This window comes from Numida meleagris, chromosome 2, assembly GCF_002078875.1.
Source record: "Numida meleagris isolate 19003 breed g44 Domestic line chromosome 2, NumMel1.0, whole genome shotgun sequence".
Taxonomy (NCBI): Eukaryota; Metazoa; Chordata; class Aves; order Galliformes; family Numididae; genus Numida; species Numida meleagris.
The window spans coordinates 97,345,923-97,362,308 of NC_034410.1; the positions used below are offsets into that span (position 1 = coordinate 97,345,923).

The 16,386-nt window shown below is 44.8% G+C and overlaps 1 protein-coding gene across 2 annotated transcripts in view; it reads right to left on the bottom strand.

Moving 5' to 3' along the window:
* The window catches only part of MTCL1 (microtubule crosslinking factor 1), a 102,510-nt gene that overhangs the window by 49,009 nt on the left and 37,115 nt on the right, over positions 1 to 16,386 (bottom strand). For both annotated transcript variants that reach the window (XM_021386461.1, XM_021386462.1), the window contains exon 4: positions 2,376 to 2,435. In XM_021386461.1, coding sequence (XP_021242136.1) covers positions 2,376 to 2,435 — 60 coding nt within the window. The remainder of the gene's footprint in view (positions 1 to 2,375; positions 2,436 to 16,386) is intronic.

Here is a 16,386-nt window from a genome sequence, read left to right on the forward strand (position 1 = left end):
TGTGATGAGAACAAGGAGCTGATCAAAAACTCCTAAATATGATATTTCTTTTCTGTCAAGAAGACACAAAGATAGATAGAGACCAACACCATCTCCTCTACCACCGCTGGCTCACAGGAGCTGCCAGGCAGAAGATGGGGAAGCGTGTCGGGGTTGCGAGTCCGACGACAGGGCAGTATGACCAGCACCCAAGCACCTGGTGAGCACCAGACTCCTACCTTGCGCTGGAGAACCACTTTTCTCTGTGTTTTGCCTGGTGCCTGGTACTTCCCAAGAAGCTCCACTTTGCAATTCTGCTGAATAAAAACTTTCTTCTTCAGTACTGCTAGAGGCAAGTAAGCACAACTAACAACTCAACTTCTAGACAATCAGTTTAACATATATTAAGCTGTGCCCTGCAGTGGATGTGATGTTGCCACTCATTTTCATGATGAGCTCCCAGTAACTAATAACACCAGATCTGCTCTATGTTATACATATCTGTAAGTATGCAGGTGCACAAATTTACACAATCCAAGTTTGTGGTCGCTTTTCAGTCACCAAATATGTAACAGGGACAAAGAGAAAGACAAAAAGGTTCATACTGTGACCTTAAGTAAGCCAAGCCTTCACCTCCACATCTATTTTGCGTCCAGTCTAAGGTATCTCAGTTTAGGTGTGTGAAACTATTTTAGCTATTTAAGGTGGCTACCCCTGAGGAGCAGTGCTGTGAACCTGCCTGGCTGTGTCTGCACTTACCCCTCTGAGCTGTGCCCCAGGACCCAGTGGCTGCTGGACCAGGTTGGGCACTTGGCATGGTGAGCTCTGGTTTCAAACAGCACATTCCTCTGAACTGATACCCAGGTTTGCAGACTGCTCTGGGTAATGCCCCAGAGCTGGGAGACAACTAGGACATCCCTGATAGGATAGAGCATGACAGTATATAAGATTCTTTCTCCTTTCCTGCCCTAAAAAACTGCTGAATAAAAACGAATGGCTACTTTGTACACTGCTGTCACAGTGGTTCTCATTTTGAAATGCAAATCCTTTGCTTGCATGATGTATGCACATGTGTGCATACAGTGTAAAGTCTTTTTCCCTGGGTGGTTTCTGGGATCATGTTCTCAAGTTGTGAGTCATGCAGAGCTGACTCTGGGTTACTCCGTTAATTTTGTGAAGCCCTTCATAAGGCTTTCAGAGGCAAACTGCAGCTGCTCCTGTGCTCCTGAGCTCCAGTGTCTGGATTTGGGCAGAGGAAGCAAGCACACAAATTCATTCTCTCTGCACTCTTCTGTATTTCCAGGAATGAGGGAAGGAAGGACAGTGCCTCCCACAGCCATGACTTCATTTGTAATTTCCATGTGTGTGCACATATATGTCTTGTACGTGTATCTTACAGACTTGCAGGAAAACGATTTTCTTCTGATCTCACTGATGACTTAACTCCCTGTAAGTGGAGATGCAGGAAGAAAGCCCAGCGTCCCATTTTAAGGTTCGATTCAGCTGTACTTGTACTCACTCCACAGGGATGCTAGCTCTGCTCTGCCCCACAAGTGGAGGCTGCAGCCCCCGGACTGCTCACCCCACTCCTTCAGCTGCACATGGAGCCCATTTCAAGTGCAGCATGTTCTAATTTATTACAGCTATTATTACAAATCAATGGGATTTTAAGGCTCCAACGGCTCCAAGGAAAACCATACGTCTCGGTTGCGTGCACTGAGCCTGCCAAAGGGGCGGCAGGGGAGGCTCAACCTTTCTCTAGTGAAGATAATGATGCCACTCTTGGCTCCCTCTGCATCGAGGGGAAATGCTATCCCCATCCTCTGTCTATAAACAGTAACCGTATGGCTGCTGGGAAAGGCTTCAACTCCCACTGTCAGCACAAAAAGCAGAGGAAATGGGGCCCTGAGGAGGACCAGCCCAGGGGACAACAAAAAAAAAAAACCAGTGTCCGGATGCAGATAAAGGGTCCAGCTAGGGCTCTGCCCTTTACCTGAGCTGGGGGAAGCAGTAATCTGGAACAGTTGCTGCCATCTGAGGACTGTGCTGTCTGCCAAGCCGCTCCTTAGTGCAACGACTTCGGCACCACGTATAAATTTAGCTGTTCCCTAAGCTGTGATCCAATTACTGTGTGAGGCAAAGTGATTTTCTCTTCCTGTAGGAAACCTTCAGCCTGGCTCTGCTGATGAACGTACAGCAAACCCGATCACTGCATGGTTTAGAGATCGTACTCGTGTCCTAAATTGCTTCTGCATTATCTCTGGGAAGTCTCAGTAGATCAAGGCCTAATTGCACTCTAGTTAATGTACCTGATGGCCCTGTCAACACTCATAAAAAGAAATGTTGAGTTCTAACACGTGATTTAGCTCCAAACTGCACATTCTCAAAACCCTTACCTGGGTAAATGCTTTTTTTTCTTTGTGCATTTCTCTGCTGCCTCTTCTCTTCAGGGAACTCTGAAACAGAAACATTGCTGGGTTATTGATAAGTGGAGCACTAAGTCTGCAAGTTTGGCAGAGCCCACCGCCATAAAACTAATTGAGGGGAAAGCAGGGATGTCCTCCCGAGCAGCTGAGTGTTTCATTTTTGGTATTAATCACTAAGAAAACAAGATGATTAGAGCCTTGTCAGTAGGTTTTCCAATGCACAATATTTCCCACACACACAAAAAGAAAGAAATAAAATTAGTTAAAAGTTCACAGAGGCAAGAAAACCTCTTTTTCTTCTCCTGTGGACCACCACAATTTTTGGCAAAACTTTCTTTTGGTATGAAGCAATGATTTATGTTTGATTAATCCAGGGCAGAAGTCCAAGAATGCTACTCACAGTGGATGTGAAACACATTGTGGAAACCTCAGAGGAAAGCAAAACAGAAAAATGGAAAGTCAGGCACATTTACGCTATGTGACATAACGTTGCTGGTTAGTCCTTGCTTTCAAATACACAAGAAGCCCAGATAAAACCATGTGAAAAAAAACCTATTCTCCATGTATTTCTGAATTTACTATGTAAATTATATTTGATTGCCATTTCAAATCTTTACATCGCTTTATATTTCTTTAAGACACAGTTTATGTTTAAGACATGGGAACGATGTCATCACACCTGCTTGGCTCATGGACTCTCGCCTCCAAAGCATATCCTTCTTCTCAGGAGAGACAGGTGGAGCTCAGCCACATTACCGGTGTTTCACTAAATCTCCCAACCTCACGCTTCAGGACCAAGTTCAAACCGGTAAAAGACAGAATTATTTAGAAACCACATAAATTTGACTTTTGTTGAAGTATGTCAGTGTCACAGTAAGACAGCAGATGTTAGGCAAGAAAGCAGCAAGCTGGAAACAATAGAGTTGCCTGATTCAAAGCTGGCTGCACCACTCTGCTGGTGCCTAGAGTTTCAGCTTCTCTTGAACCTGCTCCATGCACACAGGAGAAGCAAATATTGGGCTCTTTGGCTTGCTGTGCCTCTCCTTCATCTAGTTCAAGGTCCTTTCATAGTGGCCTGTGCCACTGCTTCTAACACAGCCGTCAGTAGCTTGTAGCACCTTTGTGATCAGAAAATGTTCTGCTTGCTTGTCCCTCCAACAAGCAGCACAGCAGGCTTTGACACAGCTCAAGAGAAAATAGGATTCTTTCGATCAGAAAAGGCAGAGAAGGCTTGAAGGATGATGCTCCCTAACAATCAACCCAACACTGTGTCCTCTTCCACTGACACTTCCATTTATGTTTGTTCTATGAGTGGCAACTCCCAGATGAGGTGAACCTTTGGCTGTCACGAGCTTGCCCGCACCAGTGCAACTCCCATATCCAAGGGGCAAAATACCCAACTCTGTACCCAATGTTAACCCAGGGCTGGACTGCACATTTTTGGGGTGTATTTGAAGCTTACAGGTGTGTAAATGAGGATGCAAACTTGGAACGGGCTGCCAAGAGAAGCTGTGGTGCCCCATCCCTGGAGGTGCTCAAGGCCAGGTTGGATGGGGCCCTGGGCAGCTGAGATGGTGGGGGGCAGCCCTGCCCATGGCAGGGGGTGGGACTGGGTGGGCTTTGAGGTCTCTTCCAATGCAAGATACTCTGTCATTCTATGATTCTACTCTTGAGCTCAGCTAGGCTCAGTACAAGGTCTGCAAAATGCAAGCCCAGCAAAGAGGAAGAAGAAGGAGAGAGAGGCATCCTGCTAATTAGTTAAGGTCCGTCTTGTGCCTGTTATCAGTTGACTGAGAACACGGCATGAGCTTGGGGACACACACTGTGCAAATGCAAGCAAAAGCTTCCCGTGGCTTTGTGGCTTCTGACTGTTAAGCTATGTAGCTACTACAAATTATAATTATGGCACGCTAAGACAAATCTCTCCTTCTGCTCTTTGTTATACACAGTTAAGTAGTTAAAACCCATTCATATGCAGCACCATATGCCCAAGACATATTACAGTTTGGTGTTGCTAATCTGCTCTCTACTTTAATCTCGTGAAGTCCTATAACTAATGAAGCTGCGTTAGAGAAATGTTCTTTTTTTTTTTTATGGATACTGAAACAGTTTAAGGAAAAAAGACCTTAAACACTACAAACATATGAAAACCTGCTACACAAGCCTAGCCAGGATAAACTGTTACTGTTTTCCCTTTTTCTATTTTCAGCGTGGTATTATTCTGAAAACAGAGATATAACTGCAAGCAGCTGCCAGGCGTGGTGCCTGCTCCAGATCACAGGGCAGGTCACTGTGGCTAAAGAGCCATGGGGACAGCCCTACTCTCATACTCATTGCTGTTCTTTGTGAGTTCAGGCAAGAGTAGCATAAGGAAAAAGCAAGAGGACGCTGTCTGGTTGCTGCATTCAGTTTGTAAGCTCTTGGAGTCAGAAATGAGTTTGTGCAGAGGCCTCTGTTCATGAGAACCAAAAATGCTGGAGATGCAAAACCTTGTCTTGTATCCTACAAACATCCTGCTCTGACCCAGGCAAAGAGCCATGGTTGGAAACATCAGCAACACCCATGGACGGGTTGTGGTGTACAATGGACAGTAATGGAGCCTCTTCTTGGTTGTAAGGAGTAATACTTGGAAAGTAAGGGGAAGGGAAGTAAAATTTAGGTAGGAGAACTGGATCATATGACAAGAAACAGGCAGGTAGCAACCTGGCCTTGGGAGCCTTAAGCTTCACTCCTCACTGAAAAAAAATGGATTTCACAGATCCAGAGTAACAAGCTTTTAACATAATGTCATAGACGGGACCTCGCCTCAAGCATTTTCACACCAATCTGCTGGATTTGCATGAAAACCTTCTGATCAGTGCTGGACTGGGAGAGTGCTTTGTATTTCCATCATGCAGGGGCTCAACTCTAGCTTGTGTTAGAGCATGCATGCAATACCTACCTCTGGAGGCTATCAGGGGATATCAGTAGGGAGAAAGCCCCACCTGTCAGTGCAGGATTGCAAACATAAGGATGGCCATGAGGGACTACTCAGAACAAAGTCCCCTAAACCCTATGTGAGAGCAATGAAAGGTCTCCAATGCACTGCTGTGAGTCTCAGCTGCATGCGTGCATGAAACACCAACCTACAATGCTGATGTTTCTGTAGGACTGAGGGCAGAGGGTGCCACTGAAAAAAGAAACAGGTGGAACACACTATGAGCCCAAGTGATTTAAAATGATACAATAAAGGAGCATTTCTCTTTGACGTGCAGGAAATTGGCACCAGAAGCTGATATGAATTAACGCTGGAAGGAATATTTCTGTACTACTTTTTATACTCAAGAGACTAACCAGAGCTGGCTGTCTACCAAAATGTCTCTCCATGACAGTTCAACAAGATTTTATTAGTCATTTGGATAACATAGCCTCTGAGGAAAGAGGTTACTCAATGGAAATTTTCTACCACCACAGTTTCACTGCAGTTTGATTTTCACCACACCTCATCACTACTAAGGAGAGTTAATACATGTGATTAATAAATTGCCTGGTGCTTTAGAAGTTAAACTTCCCCAAAAGATCATTGGATGTAGTGACTACAGTACTAACAGCGAGAAGAGATACAATTATTTGCACTTTTCCTAGGAGCCTTGAGAGAACAGGAAGAGATGATTTACATCTTTCAGCAAATTCCAGTTTTCACAGATCCAGGAAGTGCTGCAAACAGAGCAATGAGAGCAAGAAGGGAGAGAGAGTGCCCATGTGGGGAACAGCAAGCAGTAAGTCAATGGACTTAAATTAGAGGTTCGGCAAGACACTTGAATAAAGTGTAAGTTAACAGAAATCATAAATGTAACACATGATATAGTCCGAGTTATAATACTGAGCCAGGATATGGGAAGGCTGGGAATAGAGCTGTGGACAGAAGGCAGTAAAGGACTTGGAAAAAAGAAGAGAGAATCAAGAGCTGCTTGGAGCTGTCAGCCTGTCATTTTATTTGCTGCTATTAGAAGGAGTGAGGCATTTTGGGTGCAGTCTGGCATCTGCAGGCAGATGCTATCATATGTGCATCAAACTGAACCTGCAAAATCAAGTAGTCAGCCATTGAAGTGACAATGTCTGCAACTTAAAAACAGAGAGGCTGCCTTGGAAAGTCTGGCCCTGAAGGCAGTTTCTGTCACTGTGATGTGTGAGGAATTATGCACAAGCATCACGGTGGTTTATGAGTTGTATAAGTAATGTTCCCTGCACAACGATGGCTTGCTACCAATTGCTTTGAAATAGATTATCAGAAATTTCATTTGCATTTATTAGAAAACACTGCCAGTGAGAGATGTCTAAAAAAATCTGCATGAGTGACCAAACCCACTTGCTCTAAATGCCCCAGCAGCATACGCAGGCTGCTTTCAGATGACTGATTTCTGCAAAGTAAAAGCTTCAGAGCTGCACATTGGTATTTCCCAGTGAGAGATACTTCTGGTTAGATGCTGAGCCCCCTCAGGTTCAGCAGTATGCAAAACACTCAGCATAACAGCACGTGGTTGACTCTAAAACCCCACATTGCATTGACCCCTTCACAGCAGTGGTCTAGCTGAAGGCACTGCTGCTCAGCAGGAATGTGAATCAGGAGAAAACCAGTTTCAATGCCAACAGGCAGTCAGAAGATGGATTTATTCCCGAGTGATGTGAAGCACTGTTCGTTAACTGCAGCACTAATTACTGCTTGGGAATGACTCGCCACTGGTGTTACCACTGGTGTTATCTAGGTGCTGTGCTGGACCACATGGGAAGGTTACTGAAAGATGACAAAACCCATCTCCAGCAACCCCCCTCCAGCTCCTCTGGCCACTGCAGGCAGCTTCATTCTTTGGCAGCTTCTGACTTGACAGCCCCTGACATTCAGGGGTGCAAGATTCCCCTCTATCCCACTGCTTCAGAGCTACCCCGGCTTGCCCAGTTTGGTAGATAAAGACAAAACCTGTGCAGAGAACTATCACTCTCAAAACATCTCAAATTTTGTTTTGCTGCCATCCCATGCTTCAGTATTACACTGGTCACTCAGTGAGGATATGGTGGCAGATCTTCCACTGGACTCTCATATATATATGTGGGATGGCTACTGGAATGGGAAAACACAATGAAATCCTAATCACTTTTCAACTGCTGTAGGCCCTTGCAAAGGATATCTGACCAAGCCGTGATAACACTGGGTTTGACGCAAGTGATCTATATCTGCATTCATCCCCATGTGTGTTTCATTTACTGGAAACCTCCAAATACTGTGATACTCATCATTCACATGACCTAGCAAAGCAAGCCATGTCTGAAATATCATAAGCATTACGGTTCAGAATAAAAGCCATCCCTTGAGTAAAAAAGCAGAAAGCAGAGCAGCTTTCAGCACCGGCTTAAATTTCCTTAACCATTCTTTCCCCTATTGTGCAAAGCTTATGAATAGGGGGCTTTGGAGGAGCCTCTTTTTTCTGCTCCTTTTACTAGAGCACAGCATCAGTTGTCTCCCACGGATTCCTGGTGCCTTCTGCATGTGGACTGATCCCCCATTGATAGCAGCCAGACCAGTGCTTACAGATAATTTTGCACAATGGACTGGGAAGAAGCAGCAAGGCCTTGCTGGCTGCCTGGAGCCCTGTGCTGAGGGGGCAGTGCGTGGGCATGGGGAGACAGCCAGGCTGGCTTACAGCAGGCTGCTTCCCCTAGTATTTGCTCCGTGGGGGGCTGATGAGGGGACCTGGAACCAGTTTAGTCATTTCATAGAATCATAGAATCATTTGAGTTGGAAGGGATCTTAAGGGTCATCTACTCCAATGTCTCTGCAATGAACAGGGACACCTACAGCTACATCAGGTGGCTCAGAGCCCTGTCCAGCCTGACTTATCAGTAGGATAGCTACATCATAATCGTTATACGAATAATTAGTAAACAGTTATAGCACGGTGATGTAACAGTTGTTATTAACACAATAACTGAAATACCGGAATAGAAAGGTCAGATCCCAAATTCTGACTGGTATACTGCTGTCTGATGAACTGCTGCTGCCTCCATGCCAGCTGAACCACAGCCAGAGCACCATCCCACAAATGGGCCATGAACCACGCACGTCAGCTTGCACCCCTTTTAGGAAGAGGTCACACAAGTGCTGGGACATAATCCCAGAGTTTTGCACTGTGCTGACACCAGCTTGGCCTGTCGGTGTCACAGAGCAGCAGGCACCTCATGAAATGCACTGGGCACTGTGTACATATAAACATAGCTGCCCGAAGCTGCCTGCCAACACAGAGAGCATTTGTTCTCTACCATAAGATCATATGCAGCAATGCAAGTCTGGTTCCTGAAGTTCAGGACAAGCCTCAGGACAGTGAGAAGGAGATGGTGCCCCTGGCCAGGAAGCAAAGGGCTGCTCTCTCCTCCTATGTTCCCCGAGAAATGCCTTGCAACACATATCTATTCAGAGGGGCTGCAGAGAGCACCCTGCTGTCCGGTCAGAGGCCTTCCACTGGGAGCTGTGGAGCATCAGCCAGCCAGCGCTGGACTTACAGCATTGGAGAGGTTCTGCTCAGAGAGGGGATTAGAAGTTTGTGCTTCTGAAGGGAGGCAGCACAAAGGATTTACTGCCGACCAATGCACACGCAGCACGGCGTTTCCTGTAGCAGTTGGATCTATTGCTGGCATAAATGAGTTTTTTCAGAAGAAGACCAAGACAGCAATACACACACAGGGACAGAAACCTGCTCTCCAAACACTTGAATATAGAGCTCTTCCTTTTCCTGCCACTGACAGAATTTAAAAACAATGCTATGTAGCTGATGGTCCCAGCTTTTAAATAGGCTGTGGTGTGCTGACAGAAAAAAATTGTAGAGTTTCCCAGTGGTGTGGTGAGCAGGGCTGTGCCTTGGATGGTTCTGCTAAAGGAAAGGAGGGGAGCACGGTGAAGCTCCAAGTTCTTTCTGGGTCAGGAGGTTACTGCAGCAATTTACAGCACCAGGAGAGGACAAAACACACAGCTCTGAAATCCCTGCAGTGCCCAGGGCACACGTGTAAAAAACAAACTGAATAGAAAGTAAAAAAAGGAAAGTTGTATTTTTGGAACTCATAGCAGAGAACAATATGCAGAGCTGCACAACACCTGTGCTTTCTGTACTGATTTATTGACAGCTATGGGATTGTTTGTCTCATTGGGATGGAAAGAAAATTTTTCCATCAGTAGATAAGTACAACTATATTCAATCACCTCTGGATTAGAGCAACTTACTGTTTCTATTAAGTATTAAATAAAATTCTAAAGAAGCAGAGAGATTAAATGCCAACGGAGATGATCTCCAGTGAATGTTTCCCAGATAGGCTTTGTAATCCTCCATCGCTCATCTATTATTTCACCATTTTAGGGGCACTGCACTCTAACAAAAGTTTTCTATTTTTCATCTAGATGGTAAATTCACACTCCGATAGTTGGTGACATTTCTGACCCTCAGATCACTGCTAACTGTTACGTACATTCCTATATACCACTCAATGCACATAGCAGTTTACTGACAGGTGATGTGTCACCCCAAAGACATATATATCCATCAAGCTATGGGAGTCACAGTTCAAGCACAAATAAAGTCAGTTCTCAAGCTATGAACAAGGACACCAATTATACAGATAAAACTCAAGGTAGAGTTATCGTCATGGAAGAAAAGTGCTAGGCTACCTAGGATTCATCTGGAAATGGCCAGTAGGCAAAGAAATTACTAATCAGAAGAGACAATATGAAATCCTCATTTCCTTAGTAAAACCAGTCTACATAATTGTGCTGGGAGCAACCCTGTAAATACCAAATGAGAAACACTATGTGATGAACCAAGAAGATGCACTTGGAAAGAAGTGCTGTACAAGGGGAGGTTCAGGCTGGATATTAAGGGAAAATTTCAGGAAGAGTGGTGAGGCACTGGCAGAGGCTGCCCAGGGAGGTGGTGGAGTCACAGTTCCTGGAGGTATTCAAGCAAAGGGTAGATGAAGCACTGAGGGACATGGTTAGTGGGCATGGTGGTGATGGGCTGCTGGTTGGACTAGATGGTCTTAGTGGTCTTTTCCAACCTTAATGACTGTGATTCTATGATTCTAAGTGTAAGAAGCCCACACAGGAACACAGTGCATTAAACACAAGAAGTGCACAGAAAAATTATGAAGGTGGCCACAGACATCACCAGCAAATCATTCCAGCGTGAAGCATATTTCTGAGGGCACCTGGATCTAGGCAGGCACTTAAACTACCCCTAACCACTACTCCTGCCCCGGGGGCTATAACTGCCAGGACCTCATCACCACTACTGTGGCTTTGAGGCCCAAACAGACTGCCTCAGCTCTTCACCGGGATTTGAGGCATTACAAAGGGCTGCTCTGGCCCCAAGTACTGCAGCACAAAATGAAAGGCATGCCATGTGTCACCACTACGCCGTACATGGGGAAGGAAGAACTGGGTCCTTGTGCTGACTTCTCAGAGCAGTTCCCAGGGAGCGGGTGACTGCTTGGGGCAGGATGATGCTTCGGCCTGCTCTTAGATCCTGCCCACGACACGCAGGATAATGCTCCTCGGCCTGTCCTGTAGATCCTGCCCACAACATCCAGCCTTCCTGTCCTTCCCCAGCATGTGGGGAGCCAGTCTCTTGGGAAACAGCTCCTGCCCAAGGGAGGAATTTGCTGCTTCAACTTTGTTCTTAACTGCACCCTCCTAGGGACCTAGCTGCTGCACCTCCTTGCAACACAGACTTCCTTATGAAATCTGACATGTTAGCTCCAGCACACAACTGGAGCTGGTTTTTATCAGCTTCTCCTTCTGAAAAAGCCCGTAGACACCACCAGAGCATCCCAGGGAGGGCACCATAGCCAGGAGCAGCCCTGGTCCAAGGTAGAAGGCAGCAAGTGATGGCATCAGCACTGTACTAGGACACTTTGCTTCTCCCATTTCCTAACATTTTGATTGACCGTATGTAAACCCTAGTCATATTTTACATGGCATTTTTATTATTAGGATGATAAATGAAAACCGGTAACACTTGGTTTTGACAGCTTTCTCTCAAAGGCTATAAAATGATGGCCTTGTCTTTCTACTTTACATACCTGCCATAAAATGTGGCTTTTGCTGAGAATATACCCATTTCATCAGTGAAGTGAACAATCCCACTCCAGCTATCTGGGTAGTGCTGCTGCACACCCAAACATGGAATGAAATTTTAAAAAGTGGGCAGTGATCGTAGCCTTCACAAAGCCCTGATGCCAGCTGCCATGTCCTAACGCTGCATTCACACACCAAAATGTGTAAATTACAGGGAAGATCTCACCGATCCCATTTGCACATCTTGTTGATGCTGCTGCCTAGTAAAAGAGGTGTCTGAAGATGATTTGTGATGCAGCTTCTGTAAAAATTTTTAGACAGTAACTCCAAAATCCTTCTCATCTCTGGGTGCTTGGCATGATGAGGTACATCAGAGCAGGAACATCTCAGTGTGCTTTGTATTTGATTTGCCTACTACAAAAAAAAAAACAAAAAAACAAAAAAAAAACCTTATTCATATCTGAAAAACCTTGTGAAACACTGAGGAAGGGCAACACTGCAATGGCTTGCTGGGGACTGAGGGCTGGGAAAATATTCTGGGAAAGTACCTTTTTGTTATACTTACTGACCAAAAAGACCCAAAAAACAAAGAGGTAGGTCTTTTTTTTTTTTTTACTATAAATCATATGAATTACATATATAAAGCATATATATGTATGTATAAAGCATATGAAATACAGAGAGTTGACCATATACAAGTAACTAAGTATCTGATGCTACTGCAGACTACAGTGTGCCAAAATCACACCAACATGGGCTTTTTAACAATTTTTTCAAAAAAGTCTCCTCATTTTCATTAACTCCAATGAATCTCAGACTAGGGCCTCAGGCAGAATAAGGCACTGGCCACCTTCTCCGAAACAGAAGCTTTCAGGAGCCCAGACAGCACACATGCTGCAGACAGGTATTAATTGCCACCGATCCACGACTACTGCTGTGCTGCTGTGATTAAAAGCAGGACAGCAGGGATGCATGATAAGAGGACAAGACGAAGACACATCATGAAGCCATACTAAACCTGACAGTAAGTATACCAATTGAAGATTGTGTTGCCAACCGTGAAGAAACAGCAGGTGCAGACTTTCTGGGGGACCTGATAACTCTCTCCCTTATTCCTGACCAGGCACAGGCCTTGGTGCTGCTGTTGGGATGCTGTGCTGGATGCTGCCCCAGCACCACTATTCCCTCAGCATCTCCCTCATTGAGGTCCCTGGGCATATTGGGCAGGCAGAACAAAGTGACAAGACACAGGGTATCTGAGGCCATCAGAGGATCAGCTCCTGACCTGAAACGTGGCAGCTCGCAGAGAATAGGATGTATCCTGTCCTGGGTGTAGAAGATTAATGACGACGAATGATGTGTATGCATTAGAGTGAATAATGGCAGCCCGGTGGAGAGACTGCCAGAAACCCCACCATTTTTTAATGTCATTATTTCTCAGATGGCAGAAAATACTACAGTGGGAAATTCACGCACTTTTCATTTTTCTTAAACACAAAAACAGTTTCTCTCTACTATTTCCTTTCTGGTTACTCATTTCTTTCTGCATCCTCACCCATCTGGAAAAGGCAGTTCCTTGCCCTATCCCAAAGGGTGACACAGTGTCACTGCTTAAAAGAGGGGCACAAACAGCTCCCTTAATGACACGCACAGACAAAGAGTTGTTAAATCTGCAGCCTCACAATGGCCAAGCAGTGACATTTGAAAGGAAGTGGCTTTTGCAAACCTGACCTTCTCCAGGTACGTTGTGCAGGGCACCCAGAAAATGCCAAAACGCGGCCACAAGCCAGCTGGCTTGTACCATTCTTGTTCAGAGACACGACAATGAAAAGCAACAGCGTCACGCATATACTAGGACAAACCTGCCTTCAAAATCATTGCAGGCTCTGGGTAAGCAGCCAGGTGCTGCCCTGTTCCAAGCACACACACCTCCATGTGCTGTGGGACTCACCAGTGGCAATGCCTGAAAAGCTCTTACTGACCACCCCAAACACCCCAGCCAACATTCAGTTTCCCAGTTTGGTGTCATTATTGTCTTTTTACTTTGCATATAACAGGAATGAATTTCCAATGCATTTACATGGGAAAACCTGGGAACGTTGTTTGGACAATGTTCTCATGGTTTGAATTTTGGGTAGTCCTGTGTGGAGCCTGTGTTGGACTCAGTGATCCCTATGGGGCTCTTCCAACTTGGGATATGCTGTGATTCTTTGTTTTTGACTTGTTTTCTGTCCTGTACAGCATTAAGTATATGTATCATTCTATCATTTGTTGCTATGATTCCAGTAGTGAGCTGCATGCACTGCAAGATGAAATAAGTAGGCTCTACATTCCTTTGAAATGATTCAGCAGGGATTCTCTTTAAAAATAAAATTTTTTAGAACATCCTGAACACTACTGAGACTTAAAAAAAACTCACTAGCTCTGACTTAGACAACAGTAATAATAAATCCAAATAATTTTTATTTCTACAGAGCAAAGTGACTATATAATATTCACAGCTCTTCAGGCTTAGAAGCTGTACTGCATGTCCTGGTGCAAGTGGTTCATTGTTAGTCACGCAAGGCCCCCTTTCAGTGGGAGAATCACAGCCCTATTATGGCCAGGACCAATATTTATGCACACTGTCAGATTTCACACGGCCTGTCTGAATGGCATGCCCTCCTCTGGCCCTGCTTTTCTCCTCTTTAGGCGCGTCTTTCTTTCCTCTGCCCTCTGACTTCAATGTTGCTTTTCATAATAAGTGGGAATTTAACCAGGGAGCCTCTCAGCAAACTCGCACATACTATTTTTCAGTTTTCACAGGGAATCCCAGACATATTCATTAAGACCTCGGGCTGAAACATTTGGTCGCACAATGAACCTGCATGGAAAGACACTTGCTGGCAAGGGCTCAAGAGCTGAGCCCAGGGTAAGAGCCGAGGGAACGGAGGAGATTTTTAAAACTTTGCAGTTACTGTAAAGAGTAGCCTGAAAATACTCCAGGGCACCAGCTGATTGCACTTCTATGATACGCTTCAAAAAGCTGTTTTGAAAAGCTTTGCTCTGAACCAACTACTATTCCTCCAAATTTTTCCTTCCAATACCATTCTCTGCACAAGCCCAGGGAGGCCGATTTTTCCAAGAACAATCAGGGCTTTGCTCCCTAAAGCTCAGGGCAGGGGACTCAGTGCCATGCGTCCCCCCAGGGCAGCACAGAGGGATGGCCGCCTCCGCCACCACGGCTGCACCGACACATTCCCAGCACAGAGCAGTACTGTGGGATGCACTGCACAGTGAGAAACTGCACGGGGTCTAATGCGAGAATAATCTGCAGAAGCAGTGTTTTCCTTTTGGCTGGATTTTAACAATGAATGCAAATGCATATAGGCTTTTATAGGTTGAATGTTTCTATTCAAATCTTTGCATTCAAAAGCCTTTTTTTTTTCTCAACCACTGATCATGAAAACAGAATCTAAAAACCAATCCGTCCCTTTCTGAATTCAATATCTCAGCTACAACTGTACAATAATGTCACCTAAGGGGTTCCAATTTTCGATTCATCTCTACGTCTTACATTTTTACTTGGCTATTTCATTCATCTTTAAATGAAATCAGAATAACCTCAATGCAGAAATCCTGCAGCTTTGGGGTGTTTGTTAGGACACCAGCCTGAAAGCATCCTGTCAGATGGCTGCTCCAGATTAGAGACAGGCTGGCATTTTCAGCTCTCCTGGCAATTTTTAAGTTTGCAGTTTTGTTTCCTGCTCTTGCTCTCCTATCTGGCAATGTGTTATGAGAGGAGATCAGCTTGAATTTCACACCCCATTGAAGTCTCTTTGTCCTTTCCCACATGATGCGCTAGCTGCACATTGCAGTGCACCAAACAAAGAGGGATAACTAGCAACAAAGTGGCCCAGAGCCCACAGTGCTGATGCACATTTGTCCAATCCATGGAAGTTTTATACCACACTGTGCTTGGGTGTTTGTGCATACGTGCTTGTGTCTTTGTGCACAGTTGTAAAAAGTTGCTAAATGAAGGGAAAAAAAAGAGAGATTTTTCTCCTTTGAAATTGGATATTTGTGATTCAAACAACCCCTAAAATATGTAGCTTTTCTTGCACAGCCTTGAAGGGGCTGCACAGTCAGCAGAGTCTGAGAGTTTGGCTATAAAGGTCACCAGACAGATGAAAAAAAAGTAAGAAAAATGTCCTGGAACCATCCCCATCTGGGGGCAGGAGGAGCAGATTATTTGTGAGATCACGATTTAGACATTGTTGCGGCTCTCTTTCCACCCCACAGATGGATGACTGAAGCAGTAGGTGCAGGCACAGAGCTGGTAAGCAGGAATGCTGAGTTCTAGTTTTACACCAATTTTAGTATCACCTGATCTCTGGGCAGCAGTTTCCCCACGTATGTATCTTACAGGATTTTTGCAAGGATTAAATCTTTGCAAGGACTAAATCTTTAAATCTGTCTTTGAAAAGATCTGCATTTTATATGTAGGATAACAGCTATCATTAAGGTCACTTGATTATTCTCCAGTCAATAGAAATTAAAAGACCAGCTGATAGTTATCACATAATTACCCTACACTGCATTTAGGAAAACTCTATCATCCTTGCATAAAATCTATGCACAATTTGATGTAAGTTAAAAAACAGACAGGTATTACAAATAAATGTACCTCAGCTGATTTCACAGTTACACAAATAGCAGTCATAATGTATTCCTCATTTCCCTTTGATGTTCCCACACACTGCAAACACATATGTCATTTCACATTACGGCTGCTATCCTGGAAAGGAGCCAAATGCAGCATTGGTGCTAATAGGTGTGACTTGGCATAAGCCAGCCGTGACGTGGCTGCTTTTAGTAGAGATGAAGTTGGTTCACAGCTCTGTCAGG